An 18,512-nucleotide genomic window follows, 5' to 3' on the forward strand; every position below is an offset into this window, starting at 1 on the left:
CTCTCTCTCTCTCTCTCTCTCTCTCTCTCTCTCTCTCTCTCTCTACACGCTAGCAGCTTCATACATACACAGTACGCTCCCTCTCAACCTTACTCCCTGTGCCCATCGCTAATAATTCAACGTTACCCATACCGACATGAGAACAAGCACCGTACACACACACACACACACACACACACACACACACACATTTTCGCTCCCTCCTTCGCTCGACGCTTCTCTCCCCACGAACTTACAATGTTACCCCTCGCCTTTCCGAACCCGTACGAGAACCTGCGTCCAGCATTCACCTCCTCACTCCCCAGTATCAAATTTTCGTCTCAATTTTCACCCGAATCTTCTCAAAACGAACGGATACATTGGAGCTGAGGCGAACATTTCTTAACAACCATTTAGCTCGCTCCTCCGACAAGCTATCACGTCTACAAAATTTCTTTAAGACAATTGCACGAGTCAGCCGTACGATGACGGGTTTGTTTCTACTTCTCCTGAGAGACTTTCAATCATTACCTCCGCTTGACCGGCCCTTCTTTGGACCTCGCGCTCCGAGAACCCTGTGTCTTGTCTTCCCGTTGGCTATGGGACCCCGTCCATCACTTCCTCCTGCAGCTCTCATCCCCGTCCCCACCTTGGGATTATCATTTTCGCCCCTTCCGGTAATCCGGAGTTTTATTTCCTCCTCCGGTTGCACAAACCTTTCCACGCGCCTCTAATGGCCCCCGAGGAGAACTGTGGGGTTCGTGCGTTCCCTTATTTGAGATTCGGATTCCAGAGCAGCAAGAATCATAAAAGATTCCGAGCACACTCGACGACACTTAAAAGCTCTGCGATTCTCCTCATTACTGTGTTAGTGGCGGGGGATTAAAGCCACGATGATGGTGAACGATGCAATGGAATCTTCTCTTCCTTCTTAGAGTGCGGTTCTGTGTTCGTTCTCAGGGCGCGTCCATCTGTATTCTTGTGTATGTAAGAGCGACTCTCTGTATCTCTCCTCTTTGTCTGCCTCTGCCTCTCCCTCCATCTGTCTGCCTTTGTCTCTTCTCTCTCTCTCTCCTCTCTCTCTCTCTCTCTCTCTCTCTCTCTCTCTCTCTCTCTCTCTCTCTCTCACAACCACTTGGGATGTCTTCACAAACCTTTTTCTCGGGGCCGTGCACTTCCCCGGCTCCACATTCCGTCACGCCAGGAACCTCAGCTCGGGATAAAATCGTCACGTGGGATATGCCCACCAAGTTGCGTATTCCATGCAAAGTTACCAGCCAGGCAGTGGTGGCAAAGGGAGGTGGGTGGGTGAGGAAGTCCCCCATCCCCTCCCGCATGCCTTACAAGCGGCAGGCATTCTTAAGCTGCCTTCTGGCTCTGGAGAGGGGTTCGTCCCCCGCCAGGGGTCCTACCACCTGAGACTCGAACCATGCCCCTTGCCACCTGATGCTTCACTACGCTCCCACAAGCTGATCCCTGGCTGAGGTATCAGTTCCACCGTTCCCTTCCAGCCACAATTTCTTGTTCATGACTTTGAGGGTACTCGCGGTCATCCTTTTTTTTTTTCGCGATCTCTGCGTGAAGACGCCTCCTCACCACTCACGAACTATACCTACTGACGAAGAGACACAACACCCCCCTCCCCCCTCACTACTCACGACTAGATGTTACTGACGGATTCCCACGACCCTAAGGCACGTCAGAAACAAATACATAAGCGAATGGTTCTTGCCCGTGAAGGCTTCCCACGCATTAAAAGTTGAACACTGCATATCACTAACGAGCGCAAAGTACGTTACATGGCTCCGGGATGAACTATGCATACCCCGACAACCTCATCAACTGCATTATTTAAAAGGACATAAAAGGTTCTGGCTATGTTAAAATGCCGACTCATAAAATCTGAGCAAGAGGGGTTCAATACGAGGGAGAGAGAGAGAGAGAGAGAGAGGCCACGGGATGTTGCTGGTGGGGTATAGCAACATAGTGAGGTGAGATCTAAATGTGGCTGGCGGGGTGCAGCAACACACTGCGGTGGGAACCTGTTAACCGTCTAGTGTTGCTGGCGGGGCGTGGCAACACACTGAGATGAGAGAGATCTATTGTGTCCGGCGGGGTGCGGAAAGCACAATGAGATGTATTGTGACAACACGTACGGAGATTATAATCTGCCGAGCACCTTGATTTGCTGGCAGGGTCTGGAAACACGTTGAGATGAGAGTCTGTTGAGCATCTGCTGATGCTGGCGTTGCTGAGGCGAGTATTACCCCAAACGCTTCTGGCAGCGACGTGACCCTGTTGAGGAAACAGACCCTCCCTCGTACGAGCCAAAGTAAGAAAGGGATAAGACATACGAGAGAGCGTCAACCACGGTCGTTATTTTAGAGCATTAATTCCAGCGAGAGAAATGACCGAAACCGAATAATTCAACATTAACTTTTACCCTCCTCGGATGCTTCTTCAACTCCTCTGACTTCACGTGGTGTGTTTTACAATTAGACTCGACCATCTTCCAGGGCAGCGTGCGCGCTCCTGCGAGGCGCTAAATGATGAAGAACACAATCAAGAGGAAATTAAGATCTATACACAATGGGCGGACTGAACCATTCCTCTTCATTCAATAAGAGGTCGTAAAGTTAGTGGGCTGAGGAGAGCTGAAAATTAGATCACCGATGAACGCACCGGGCCTTCCCCACGGGGGTTCCTCCTCTGCTCCCGCTCGCTACTGCCGGGGGATTCTCCTGCTGCTGTCTGCTGGCGATGAGCATCTTGCTCCCTGAAATGTTCCTCCTGCTGTAGGAGGATGTTCTTCTGCCATCTGCTGATGTTTCTGCTGCTTCATATTGGCGATATTGTTACCGAATTCCGTCGAAGATCTTACCAGTACTGCTGTCAGCTGGAGACAGCGATGCTACCTGCTTGAGGTGTTACTTCTGCTCTTGGGAGCTTATGTTTTGGATGATGTCTGTTGTAAGCGCTACTGATGAAGTCTGACGAACGTGCTGTTGCTGATGTGAGCTGAGAGGTGATGTCGCCGTCTACTGAAGTTATCTAGCTGCTGGTCGTTAATCTCGAGCACCTGTCTGCTGAAGACAGTCGACTGTTGCTTGCAGTGAACTGTCTTGCACATGTCAATCTCGAGCACCTGTCTGCTGAAGATAGTCGACTGTTGCTTGCTGTGAACTGTCTTGCTCATGTCTGCAGCAGGTGTTCCTTGCAGCTGTTGCTGACATTGATGCCGTCACCGCAGCCGTGTTGCTGCTGAAGTTATAACGTTGCTGTGGTTTCAGCAAGAGAGCCTCCGCTGCTGATAGTCCACAGTGGAGCTGCCGCTGCCGCAGATTGAAGCTCCTGCTGTTGCTCGTACACCTTAAGCCGCAGGCACTATCAGTCTCTGTTGCTGCTCCGGGCCACTATTAAAGCTGCTCTTCCGTGCTGTTTCTGCTGTGCCGTATCAAAACGTTAGGATACGAGAACCAAGAGCCTCTGTCATAAAACAACCACTCAAAGGACAATTTACATACAAACTACACACCATTATATCCCTAACAGCTAGACGCACGAACGATGCCCACAAAATTCTATTCTGTATTCAAGAATACCTTATCCTACGTCGACTTCAGAGGTCGTCTACTCTCTGTCCTGCTCCACCTGTATTAAGTAGTCAAGCGATATTCCTAAACCTTCCTGTTCGCATAATCTTTAATGTGAGCTTCCGTGATGATCCTGCATTTGACTCGAGTCAGTAAACCAGGGGAATAACCAGGAATCACCGACTCAGCAAATAGCCGGACATGAGTCAAGAACTTGCGAGTGCACGGACGACATATCGTGGACTCTCAAGGACGATACAATGTACCCAAGCGTCGGACGCGGGCTGCGGCTTTGCAAGGTGGCGGCAGATGGATCGTGGACCATTACGAAATTCAGGAACGAACAATGGGCGTAAAAATGCCGCTGTGGTAGCCTCCGGATAACGTGACAGGCACAGGCGAAACCGCGGCACAAGGTACTGAATGGACGTCAAGACGAGCATGGAAGGGAAAAAAATAAAACAAGAAACGATTAGGAACGAGGGAAACGGAAAAAAAAATCAGAAATCATGATGAGATGATGGAGGAGGCAGGCCCGGAGGTAATGAAATCCCTTCGTCTCTGAACCTAGCGGGGGGAAATCCTAACATACATAGGTTGCTACAGCAAATAGGACCCCATTAAGTCCCGCCGTTAGTGCTGTGGCCTTTTTATGGCGTGTCCTTGATACCCTGGACCCAGCGATCTTCGAGACCGAGTCGGTACTTCCCTCCCACTGCTCAGCCTCCCCGGCGTCTTTATAGCTCCAGATGGCAGGATTTGGTCCGCAGACTCGCGAAAGTCTCGGGGATTCGAAGGTTCATTTCATCTTCCTCGCGACTCGTGTGATGCCATGTCGATGCCCGGCGCTCAAGGAGCTGCCGAGCGCTCCCTCAACTTCTGACACCATTTTAAAAACGCTAAGACGACCTCATCGTCTAACGAATCCCAGCGTCCCACCATTCAACAGTTCCTACGTTTCGGGAGTCCCATCTCTTAACAATCCCAAAATTTGGCAATCTCAAAGTCTGGAAGCCCCATCACTCAACAGACCCAACACTCGGCACTCCGAACGCACGTCGTCCAGCACCGGGCCATATACTCCTCCAGACAGTACAGACATAAATACAGGGAGCTGTGATAGCAATATCAATAACCGCCATCCGCAGTCCATCTTACGCTTGCCTCACTCTCGTGCAATTCCTGCGTGTGCGCCAGAACAAGAGAGAGAGAGAGAGAGAGAGAGAGAGAGAGAGAGAGAGAGAGAGAGAGAGAGAGAGTGTGTACCTACCTACCTATGAGTACCCACGACGAAATTTAGCAAAAGGCAGGGGCAAGGAAGGAGCGCTCACCGCCCGTCTCGCTTGATGCACGGGGCTATTCCTCCCAGCTGCCACCTGTATTACATAATGATCCATTCTCGGCTCATCTGCGAGAGAGGGAGAGACACAGTACCTAACTACGACGGCAAGATTTTGCCTTGATGACCCGGCTTGCGCGCAGAGCTCAAGCGTACGTCTTGCTTGAAGACTACAGACTTGTCCTCGTCCTCTCAGCTGTGACACAAATTCTGGGTTCATCTAAGACTGACTCCCTCGTCCTCTCAGCTGTGACACAAATTCTGGGTTCATCTGGGACTGACTTCAACCACATGTCAAAGTTTTCTTTTGTTTTCGTAGCTGTTCCTTGCTCCTTCCAAGGCATTCGTAGATTTTTGTCTGTTGCATTATCGATATGTTCTATGTTATTCTCGCAGACTTCGTAAGTCTGTGTCTTCTTTCCTGGGAAGTTTTCAATACGTTTTTCTTTACAACTTCAATCTGTTGCCATGCGTAGATTATCACACACATTTTTCTCCCCGTCTTTCGAAGCTAATGAGTTCCAATCCTTTCGGCCTTTTAAGGTGGTTCATGTGTTCCATCATTTCGATTTTGCACGTGAGGTGCTTGAAGAGAGAGAGAGAGAGAGAGAGAGAGAGAGAGAGAGAGAGAGAGAGAGAGAGAGAGAGAGAGAGAGAGAGAGAGCAGTCCTTTCATCAGCACAGTAGCAGCTGCTGGTGGAGAGCTGAAATCTACGAACAGGACTCGAATTTCACCAACACCAAAGTGAATTCGAAGAGCAAACACCACTCTAGTCGACAATAAAACATCTGGCGACGACTGGTAACACTTCAGCAGAGCATTTACGCCACTAGGCAACAGATGGCGTTAAGGACGAGCCCTGTGTCGTCTCCTGTTCCTCCTTAAGCACGTTACACGGGCACCTACTACAATTCTGAGGAGCTGAAGTGCGAAATGTGTTGAGGACAATGATCCGGGGATGAGATGCGAGAGTATATTCGGAAAATAAGAGCATCTGATGAACTACTACTACGGGAGATGAAGAAATATTTGCCTGTGCGATGGACAAACGAGGCAGGTCTGCCTGGCTCATTCGATTACTGTCTCTGTTTTCTTTCGTTTCCCTCCTCCCTCGCGCGCTCCTTGTTACCCCGTCCCTGGCAGACTGTTCGCCGATCTCCTCCCCATTCTCTCAGTCTTTATTACCAATATCTCCTGAAAACTCGTTGAAACTCAGAGCGCAAGTACAGTCAAGGTTCATTCGGACGTCAGAGCTTACCTGCCTGTACTCGAAAGTTTGTTTACGTTTAGACTTTCTCTATAAACACATCTTGTTTATACTTGGAGCTTGCGCAACACTTGGAGCTTGTTTATACCCTACCACCTCTCTGTTATCAAAACTTGCTTGTAAGGATCAACCGGTTCAAAATGAAGATAACTCGTGACAAAAGCTTTGGTATAGTAAAAGGTTTACATGAAAACTTTGTGTTCAGTAAGATTCTACCTGAAATACACCAGACTATGATTAAACTCTGCCTAGGCTAACGTTTGCCTTAGCTAATCCCGGGTATAATTACATCCTGTTTATAATCAAAGCTTGTAAATTTCATCAGCGTCTGCGTCTGGTCAAATTCTGCCGACAGACAGAACGAAAATTCAGTCCCGAATCAAATCAGTATCAAACGAATCTTTACAGTTCTCAATGACAACGGGGATGATGCAATCGAGGAAGACTTCTACCTTATCTTCTCCTTCGCACTACCAGTTATACAAGAATGAGCTTGGCCTCTGAGACTATCCCGACCCGGATATTGCCCTCCTACGGATGCCCGACCATCATTCCATCCTGAACGTGCTCTCGGGGAAGACACAAAATCCAGAAATCCTTGCAGATAATGGATCGTATAGCCCAGGCACGGAGGCAAGCCAAACACGAAACACGCCTCCAAACTTTGGGCGAGGTTCGAATCTTGCAGACAAATGATGGCCGTAGAATCTGGCTGCCCCCGCCCCACTTGGTCATGCACATATATAATGGAAAAAAAAAAATTGACGTTAGTTAAACCTACTGAGCCATACTAATGGAGCGCTAGCGCTAACAGGAACCGCTACGCTGTCACCCTCGACTTCAGGCCGAGTCAAGAACCCTTGTCAGCCTCCGGTGGGAGGAGCCTCCGTTGGCACACACCCCCGTCAGGGAAATGGAAGGAGAAATCATTTGCTGTCGGCTGGACAGAGTCGTAGTCATCGCAAGACGCCTTCTTGAGATACAGTCCAAGGAAACTGCAGCTGTCCGAAAGTGTACATCCAAAAATACCGGACTTACGATATGGTCCCACTTCTTATTCTGCTCTGAGGAAGATGAAAAGAAGTCCAGGAGCTGAACTATACAGTCCTGGACACGCTACGTCGACGGAAAAGGCCAGACTACATCCTCTTGACCACCTTATACTCGAGGTGTAATCAAACTGATCTAGAGTAAGAAATTCTAAGGTGTCTCTACCATCCTCCCAGGATCAGAACACACCCCGTACGGTTGGAAAAGAAAGATGCACAATAATGCAAAAGAAATATCTAACTTATCTGAACCATGCCATTTTACACAGACACAGACACACATACAGACACACACACACACACACACACACACACACACACACACACACTGCCGTACCCTTACAATTAGGGGCGTGTTAAAACCTCTTTGAGATTCAAGCCTGATTATCACACAGGTGGCTCCATGAACCTTTACTCATATAATTATGTACGTGCTGGGGAGGCCAAGCTAAAGGGAGTTCATGCTGAAAACGCTGTTCCACTTCGGAGTCTGACAACATCAAAGCACTGATCATGTCGTTTGAAGGAAACCTCAATACCGATTTGGTAATACACATCATTATCAATAACCCACGAGGAGAATCTCTTGTTAACTATTCTGGCAGAACTGTATTTCTCCGTGTCCTTAACCCCAGGAAGACTGTACCGTCTCCGGACTCGGAATCGCAGGGCTGTAATACACTGACAAAATACTTCAATCCTGGTCCATCCCACGGGAGGGGGGGGGGGGGGGGGGCGTCACAGCAAACACAAACAAACTCACATATTACAGTGAACGATTCTCTCTCTCTCTCTCTCTCTCTCTCTCTCTCTCTCTCTCTCTCTCTCTCTCTCTCTCTCTCTCTCTCTCTTCTCTCTCTCACACTCTGGACGGACGTGCCTCATTTTCATTCCTCCCGAGCTACCGGGGCGCCGACTGAATGGGTTAATCATGATATACTGGTGGTTGCCTGATGGAGAGGGAACCCCCTCTAGCCTTGCCTCCGAGCCAGACGTGTACGGCGAGAGACCCAATAATTGAGCTATACGGTCCAAATCGGTCGTAAGTTACCATGGTTGGAGTCTCCTTACATCATTAATTATGCCAAAACATGTGGGCCTAGAGAAACCACGGGTAAAAGCTAGCAAAATGTAGAAAGTTAGCAAAATAAGCTGCTACAGTCTTAAGTATACGTTTCGCTCAACAAGGAGCCTCGCCTTCATCTTCCATCTCAACTCCTCGAGCACGACGACGGTACGACCCAAGCTTGAGCTGGGCACTCCGACACCATGACCATGACGGTACGACCGCCATCACCATGACGGTACGACCACCATGACCATGACGGTACGACCCTATGACTATGAGGGCTCAACCCCATGACCATGACGATACGACCCCCCCTAAACACGACGTAACGAACCTCCCTGAGCAACACGAAACGACCCCTTGAGCCAGACGGTGCGACCTCTCAGTTGTTTCCCGGCAGCTACGACCTTCCTCTGTCTAGTTGGCAAGATTTTCATTTTCCTCCACAACTCTTTACAACTATTTTTCCTCTCCTCTGTCTCTCTGCTTCTCTACCTCTATGGCCCTTTATTCCGAAATTCATTGGCGATTCTTCACTACTCCTCTTTCCACTTCTTTATATCTCTAGCCCTTTGGCCTTTAAGTAATTTTAAGGCCCGGTTCTCGATTGCGACTCTCTCTCTCTCTCTCTCTCTCTCTCTCTCTCTCTCTCTCTCTCTCTCTCTGTACGTGAACCTGACCTTCCCCCATTCCCAGGGAACGGCCAAGAGCATCTAAGAAATGTGTACCAACTTCAGTAGACAGTGGGTATGGAAAACACTGTGAGGAGGAAATTGCCCCACAGAACACTGCGTCACTTCCCGTGCACAACAAAAGACAACTAAGCGATCAATGTCTGGTTATGTGTTACACAAGAGACACCAGGATGGGATATATATACCATATATGCTTTGCATATGTGTGGTATGCTAGTCTGGGAGAGAGAGAGCAGTGGCTCCTTTCTCTCTTGTTCGTTTAAATTCCCCCCCCCCCCTCTCTCTCTCTCTCTCTCTCTCTCTCTCTCTCTCTCTCTCTCTCTACTTGTTCAAGAAAATAACAACAGCGAACCATCTTGACGAGTACAAAAAAACCCAAAGAAACTAATCGTCATAAACCAGTTTCATGTGCACCACACTTTACACATCTGACGTCCAGATGTTCACTTACAAACACTTAAGACTAACGACGCTCAACCCTCCACAATCTTACTTATAAATTTCCATATCGCGATACCAGAAAAAAGAAAATACCAAGGGTCTTTTTACAACACATGACGAAATTACGTAAGGTAAGGGGCCGGTTGTGGAATGTTACCCAGGCATCCCTCACACTCCACAAGTGTCAGGAAGGAGAACCCACAACCCTCAGAGCCAAAGAGAAAAACCTAACCCTCGAGACATCGACAATACTAACCCCAGAAACGACGGTTGAAACCCCCACTACAAAACCCCAGATACTGCCAAAACATAACCCTACGGTGATAACTCCCCAGACACTGGGGGGAGGGGGGGGGGAGCAAAACCCGCAGAAACGAAGGGCAAAACCCCAGAAACTAGGGAGGAATCCTTAGTAACGTCACGACAAAGATCCAACACATGGAGGATAAAACCCCACCATGAACAGTGGCCAAAATCTCCACTAATGGCGGGCAGACTCCCACAACTGGCGAGACCAAACCCCAGAGAGAGAGAGAGAATGAGAACCAAACTTTAAAATACGGCGGCCAACCCCCCTAGAAACCCCGGAGAAAGTCTCACTGTTCGTGGTCTAGGTATACACACACACACACACACACACACACACACACACACACACACACACACCTTGTCTTATATACCGCGTACCCACTCCGTCGGCCCGCTCCTCGAGGGGAGGATGATGAACACCTAGGTGGAATGTGGACCGGCAGCCGCGACCAGAATTCGAGCCCAGGCGGATCCGATCCCAGGCCGCCCGTGCATGCGTGATGGTCACTTGACACTAAACACGACCACGGCGGGCAGTGTGTGTGTATGTGTGTGTGTGTGTGTGTGTGTGTGTGTGTGTGTGTGTGTGTGTGTGTGTGTGTGTGTGTGAGTGACGCAGAATCGATATGAATATGACAGAAAGATGAATACCGACGAGAGAATCCAACAGAACCCACAACCGACGTGGACGTTTTAACATCAAATTTATATCATATTCGTATTTGCAGGAAGTTAATTTACCATGTAATTAAGATCTATGTAATTTTAAAGGCTTCATTTTTTTTTTGTTTTTAATCAAGAGTCTTTTGTTAACAGACTTATTAATACCAACATATTCTGAAACATTATACTTGGAAATGTTAGATTAGTCGGAAAGATGGATTAATTCATACTATCATCAATTAAACCTATTTGTGTACATCATATTACGTAAAGCTTTCTTTTAACAACAGCAATTTCACGTTATCCTTTAATATATACAAGAAAAAAAAAACATAAGCAAGAATATAAAATGGTTTCTAATTAATTGCCATTCGAGAGGCTGTTCTACCGAGGCTGATGGAGATTGTAAACATCGCAACAAAGGCGTATATGGCTGGAAGATAAATGAAGGGGACGAGAAAAGTCTCGAGGACTTTGAGGAAAGGCGGGAGGGAGGAGGAGGAGGAGGAGGAGGAGGAGGAGGAGGAGGAGGAGGAGGAAGAGGAGGGAGAGAGATCAGCAATATGGCTGATGGCGGGAGGACACAACACGGGAGCAGATAACGTCACTCCGGGTGGTCACAGAGGAGGAGGCGGCGTGAAGCAGGAGGCCATATCAAGGACCGCAATGGCGAAGGTAACGTTCGTCAAATAGGGAGACGGTGACGAGGAACGAGGAACAGTTAACATGATCACAAAGACAATGCAGTACGGAGGCTGAACGTGGTGGACTCTTTAATAAAAATGACACCGACTGGTTAGTACAGAGGAGTTCCAATAGTGAATTTCGATAAAATGAGTAGGAAAAAATCTAATCAAGTCGTTCTGGGTGTTACTGGTGAGAGAGAGGAGTGATGACCGAGTCATGGCGCGGAGGGAGGAGTGGACTAGGGGCGTTGGACGACTGACGGATGTGACCGAAGGAAAGGATGGAGGAGAAGCGGTGCAGAAGGGAGACCGAAGAACCTGTCTACTGAAGGACATGAAAGACAACTCATGCGTCACGAAGACGAATAATAATAATAATAATAATAATAATAATAATAATAATAACAATAATAATGATAATAACGATAATAATAATAATAATAATAATAATAATAATAATAATAATAATAATAATAATCTGCTACCCTGCAAAATTTGACCATGCCTCGTAGAGAGAGAGAGAGAGAGAGAGAGAGAATAACGGTCTCACACTCGTACAACAAACTTCCCTTTCGGGGTTTGAAGAGCAGCAGCGCTGGTCTTTCGAGCAATTGAAAATCCCAAGTTTCACAATATCATGAATTATTAATTTCCCCTCAAAGCAACAGTGAAGTTACCAGCGGCTGAACTTTCCTACTGTTCCTCCGGACTTATTCCAAGAGGCAGACTTTATGGAAACGATATATATATATTCTTTTTTCCTGATGAACAGGCAGAGGTCACTTGAGGGCGCGTGTGGTGTAGCACTGAGGCATGAACTTCTCACAGCCTTCAGGAGGGAAGTAAGGATCAAAGTGAAGATGTACATATACTATACAGCATATAATCCTTATAGAGCTCACAGGATGAGATGAGTGTGAGGGGCGAGCCTCGGGGATTACAGAATATAACAGGCGCGGAGAGATTACAGAACTAACCAGGGGGAGACACAAATTAAATGGCTTAGTTAAGCGTGAGGGGGGGGGACTTGAGGAACTTAGATACGAGTGATACAGGAGTTGCAGAAGTCTATGTGATTAAAGTGATGGACGAATAAAAGCTCAAGTGAGAAAGAGGGAAAAATGACTGAACTTATATGGGATAAAAGAGGTGGAGGAATTAGATAAAATACGTAGGAAAGGTGTACATAACACAGATGAAAAACAAGTACGAAATAATGAGATAAGAGGGGATTACAGATCTTAGATGAGAGAGAGAGAGAGAGAGAGAGAGAGAGAGAGAGAGAGAGAGAGAGAGAGAGAGAGAGAGAGAGGGTAAAAGATCGTACGGGAAGGGAGGTGACTGGAAGGAATTACGGAGTTCATATGAGGGAAAAGGGTACCAAAAAAAAATATGCAGAACCAGCAAGATGGTGTACGAAGCATATGCAGAAGCCATAACGATTTTGCTAAAGGAGATGCAAGCCTTGGGTCTCCCAACACCTCCCCAGCCATGGCCAGACATAAGGTCATCGCGTGTGGGTTCGTGGCCCTCGGAAATGGGAAAAAACATTACGTTCAGTGCGAGAAAGAGAACAAGTCCGGACTTGCATCCTGGTAGTGGCAGTCAGCGCTTCAGCCAATCTAGTTGTACATCCTCCCCTCGGGGCTGGTGAGTAACTGGGTATCTGGCTTAGACTAAGGCATATATACGTCTCTTCGATGTATATCAACTGACTTATATTTCTTTCTTATATCTCCCCTGATGAAGTGATTATTACACGAAAGTGCACTTGGGAACTTATCGTGTTTCATTTTCCCCGTGGACTCATAGGTATATATATATATATATATATATATATATATATATATATATATATATATATATATATATATATATATAGTGAAACCTATATAAGATGACCACAATCAGGCTCGAAACGTCTAAGTTACCATACGAAACAACAATACTGTCAGAAGTGTTGTGTTACACACTGCCACACTGATAGGCTGGCACGGAACACAGCCTATGGTGACGCAGCTGCGGGCCCTGAAGAAGAGGAGGCAAGGAAAGAGCGGCGACCATGTCGGAAGGTTAAGAGGCCCTGCATATTGCATAAGAGTCCTACGTCAACACACTTTGGGAAGAAGAGGGGATATTATCAAGACGAGGAGGTCTTGGCCAAGGAGAACAAGGGCACTCGACACTCCTGCCGGTGATGGCAAGGGCCTGGCCTGGGAGCTGTGGAGGAAACCAGGACCTGGTGAGCTGAACACGGAGCGAAGACAAAGGGGGGAAATTTTTAGACATAGTGAATGGGGTGAGTACGTAAATATCACTGCACGAGGAGGGGAGAGAATGAGAGAATAATGCAGAAGAAAGGGAGAAGTCAAAAGCGATAATTATGGCGACCAGAGACAGAGGAGAGGTAACGAAGCCTGCATGACGAGCTGCTGGGGTGGCGGGTTAATGCTGCCTCTAACAGTGGGTTAAGACAGTAAAAGTGACAGAACTATGTACCTGGAACAGAGACACTCGCCGGAGAGGGTGTCGCCATAATAGAGAGGGAGGCAGCAAGTAAATCATTAAATAAAAATATTCATAACTACACATTAGAGCAAAAAAGGCAGATATTGATATGCACACACACACACACACACACACACATATATATATATATATATATATATATATATATATATATATATATATATATATATATATATACATCAATAAATGCATACACGTGTATACTAACCATTAAAATCAAAGTCTAAAATATGTGTCATTATCAATTTACCCAAAGTCTTCCCCGGAATGAATTCAGCTGACCATGGTGAGGGAGCCTTCATATAATATAATAATTCTGAACCATCAGTTGGGAAGGTTTATATCATGATTCTTGATTTCGTTTTAACAGCGACTCTTTGAAAAACTGCAATCGCAGAAAATGCGTTAAAAGCTCGACAGTAGTATATCCACAAAACCTTGGCAAGTAATTATGAAGCTAAATATAACTACATTTAATTGTCTCATTAGAGATGATTACACAACAAATAAAACTAAACCAAGTATGTATAATTCAGTGAAGATATTTACTTAACTCTCAAAGTTTTACACACAAGAATTAAGATTAAGTCTCTCCGACCCAGTAAAATTAAGCACCGGGGAAAATTCTCAGGTTACAGGATCATTATATTCATGTCAATTTTCGAGTCCATCAGCCCAAGGGAAGAAAAACAACCAGGAACTCACTGCAGCCGTTGTAAAAACTGGCAAAAATTATTCTATAAATACAAAAAAAGTAAAAATTAAGAAAATTAGGTAAAAAGGGACAAAAATAATGATTCCTCTTTCAATACAGGATGAGAATGATGCACAACTCCCCTTAAATAAAACTTGGGAAACAAGGAACAAACTCCCATGCTTAGTTCGAGGTGTGGCTGAAGCACATCGCCCTTCTATATTATGATTGTCATCTTGGCCAAGCCCCCATAACCAGTTGGGTCAACAAGCAGACCATTTTTTTCTTAGTCTTTTTACAAAGTTTAAAGCGACGTAAAATATTCAAGGACTCCATACCACAGCTCCAAGCCTAACAGTTTCACAAATGTTTTCTCAATTATATTCATATCAATCAACTCTTTCCACATCATTTTCATGTATATCAACAATTTCTGAAAATATCAAAGTTGAGGGTTGCTCTTGTTTTTCTAAGGTAACGTTAACGGGGTGGAACTCTTACTGAGTTCAGCATCGCTGTTACCTTCGAGTGAAAGTTATTAAATCATGACAGTAGTTTATGACGGAAAAGTTAGAGGTTACAAGCATTCAACATACAGCAAGTAATACCCGTATAAATATTACCAAAATCAATGAAAACCTCACCAAGCCATCCTCACAGTTGAGATGTATATCAACGTTCAATATTCTTTTAGTGGAAATACACTTGTCACATCAGCGTCCGATGGCAACATACAAGACGCAGTCAGCAGCAACGGGAGTCCCAACAACAGAAATTATATTGTGGCAGATTTTTACTATAATTCCGAGTACTAGGTAAGGAAGTATATACATATATATATATATATATATATATATATATATATATATATATATATATATATATATATATATATATTACTTACTCTAACCCCACGTTCCCCCAGAAGCACACGACCCGCACTTCTATCGTCTCATTTAACATCACCAATGAAATACAGGTATGATAGTGAAATTCACTACGCACAACTTTTATTGCACTCTCTGAAGCTTTAAATACTACACAAATAACGCAGAACACAATCACTTAACATGCGAAGCAAAACTGCGATGCGGAGCTAAACTTCGACTTTTACCAGGTACGATGCTGAAATGCATGCTCAACGACTGCTATTGTATTCTCTGAAGTTTTGATGACGACACAGGCAATGCAGAACACACTCGCTTAATATCCGGAGCTAAAGCAGACTTTTACGAAGTTATTCAGACCGTTAAGAAACGAATATATAAGAAAAATGGTTGTATCACTTTAAACATGATAAGACACATGTACCGATTTGCTTTAGGTTTAATCTAACCAGACTTATTACTTATAGCAATCGAACTAAGCCTTATGAGAATTTTGTGCTTCCTAATTTACCAAGTTTTGTGCATTTCGAGTATGTCTAAGAGCCCAAGTATTAAGAGTAACTCAATACTTTAACCTACATTCATTCTAATCATAACAAATTTCAGTGTGAATTTAAAATGCATCAATAACTCTGGGTCCAGATCATATTTACTCAAGTTACCTGGATTTACTGTCTAACTTTCAAAACAAGTTTTATATATAACAAACTAAGACGAATCTCTTGTTAAAAGGTTATTCACTTCTATTGTATGCAGATTTTACGTGCTTATTACACGAGCATAACTGAAGACAAACACCTATCCTGCTTGAGAGTTAAAACAAAAATATCTCTTCAAGACTTCAATAAAACCCTTTCACATTGTGTGTGGGCTTTTTTTTATTTTTTTAACTTTGTATGCATATGCTAGCATCTCATGAAACTCAAAATTACAGCAAGTCCATCATACAAAAGGCATTAAGCAGACTCGCATAAACACTTAATACATAACCTTGACAAAAGGAGCTGCAAGAATGACGAGTAGTGAACCCCAGACCACACACAAAAACGTATCATGCACAATTAACTACCCTCTTTCTACCTCAACTGGACATGTGTATAAAATAATTGGCCAGAGAAGGTTCGGATCCCTTGCCGTAATATTATTACCAGTAACGTTAGCCAAGCCACGAACTATAACGTGAGAGCCACATTTAAACCAAATACAGCTACATACAAAAAAATCTACTTTTTGACACCTTTTCACTGTCGAAACTATTAGAATTTCGTATGGAAGGAGAGGCTATATATTACACAATACCCTAATATGGGAGAAAGTAAGAGATATTGTCACTATTTCTTTACCCCACTACAAGGTGATAGTGGGGAGGGCCATGAAGATCAGAATTGTGGAGTGATTACCGTGAAAATGTTAAAACAAACACAGAAATCGAAAAAAATTCTATGCAAACCACATGTGTCGTTGCACAAGGGCTGAGACATACCTTAATTTCGAGTGTTCCAGCTAGAATATACCACCAATGTTGGTGTCGTTTGCTACGGCATGTCACATGTTCAGGAATGTGCACTGGACTTGTTCGTGCGCGAGAACGCGTTTGTGTGCACACGAGCGCACCCAAATCCCAAAAAACTGGTTGTAAACAAGAGACCATAGCAATGACACGTTTTTCAAATAACACTGAGAATATATTATATTCTGGCTCCAGGAAAGTTGGGTGAGGTTTCCCTCGTTTCTGTTGACCTGTAGGGACAGCTGTTTCCATAACTCTTCTTATCCGTACATTTTCCCCCAGTCTTCATATAATTCCAATTCCATTATCGACTTCTTTCATCGCAGTAGATCCACAATATAGCCTTCTATTCCATAACAACTGCTGTTGGGTAATTGTGTCAATATGCTGGCGGGACTGAGGCGCATCACCAAACTCAATCCCTGACGTACACAAGATGTAAACAATGATGACGGCTCTTCCAGCTACCTTGCTGGGTAGCAGCACTTCACTTCCTCGTATGTTTCTGCAAAACTACACTGATGCACTCGCCCACCAACACTCCTGAACCAACCAGAGCAGGTTCAGTAACTGCTAGATTATATCACACTCGATGTTTCTACACTTAATAGCAAGATAGAGTCGGTTTATTACACAGGGACGTCACTCAAAGTTGTATCCTTTCAGGCTGTGTCCGATACTGCTACCCAAACTAGTCCTCCGCCAACTCAAAACAGAACAATCTATTCAACTTAACTAAAACCTATGAAGGTAAGCCTCAGTATCTTTACTGAATTATAAATAAACTTCATACACACAAAATAAACCCATATTGTTCTTCATTTGTAAGCAAAACAAACATCTCGAGGATACATTAATGTAGTTCGAACAAACAGGTCCTCCAACCAATCACAGATCCCGTAACATACCAACCATACAGATGGCAACTATCACGGTACTCCCTTACTACACACACACACACACACACATATATACACATATATATATATATATATATATATATATATATATATATATATATATATATATATATACATTTATATATCGCAATAAATCACATGCATACGTACGCATTGAAATGAGTAAACTCGCTGGAAAAATAAACACAGAAGCTCCCAGCTTTCGACTGTATTTCAAGTCATTTTCAAGGATATAGTCAACATGAACAGGAGAATATATACATATGCCAAACCAGACCTCACTACAGCTGAGGAAGCAACGTACAGGTGATCTGAGAAACATGGAAAGTCTGACTAGAACGGTCGAGTTCCACTGACAAAATACGTCAGGTCAGCTAATGCTTTCTCAATCTCACCACATTTCAACAGAGACTTCTTTATGATAGTATCTAACTTATACATACCTTCACTTATGTCTATGGTGCTGCTAACTTCGATAAAGCACAGGATTCAACAATAAACCTTTCTATGGCACACAAAGGTGGAAAAAAAAGAAAAATTTAGCCCCCACCCGCACCCCTCCTTCATTGGATGTAGCCCCCACCCGCATCCCTCCTTCATTGGATATGAATAATTTGTACGTCTGAAATACTGCGTTTGATACCGAAGCTGTCATCACAGAATATTTACGCTACTGAATCCTCTCCTGTATATATTCACCCGACTGGCCAACATACATCTTATTACAGACTTGACATGGAAGAGAGAGAGAGGGCACAGGTGTCCTCTCTCTTCCATATTTCATCACATGATGAGCTGTTATTTATAATGCAATGCCGTGTGGTGTTTTTTCTTCATGTTTGAAAACAACATTGACATCAAGCTGTTTCAAATTACTATCA

At 44.7% G+C, this 18,512-nt stretch overlaps 1 protein-coding gene across 1 annotated transcript in view; it reads right to left on the reverse strand.

Moving 5' to 3' along the window:
- Nucleotides 1-17,368, reverse strand: part of LOC139747265 (calcium-activated chloride channel regulator 1-like) — a 319,531-nt gene extending 302,163 nt beyond the window's left edge. Inside the window, 1 exon segment of the mRNA XM_071659359.1 lies at nt 16,685-17,368. Within this exon segment, the coding sequence (XP_071515460.1) occupies nt 16,685-16,963 (279 nt within the window). The 5' untranslated portion in view covers nt 16,964-17,368.
- Nucleotides 17,369-18,512: the final 1,144 nt, after the last annotated feature.

Source organism: Panulirus ornatus, chromosome 68 (genome assembly GCF_036320965.1).
Source record: "Panulirus ornatus isolate Po-2019 chromosome 68, ASM3632096v1, whole genome shotgun sequence".
Taxonomy (NCBI): Eukaryota; Metazoa; Arthropoda; class Malacostraca; order Decapoda; family Palinuridae; genus Panulirus; species Panulirus ornatus.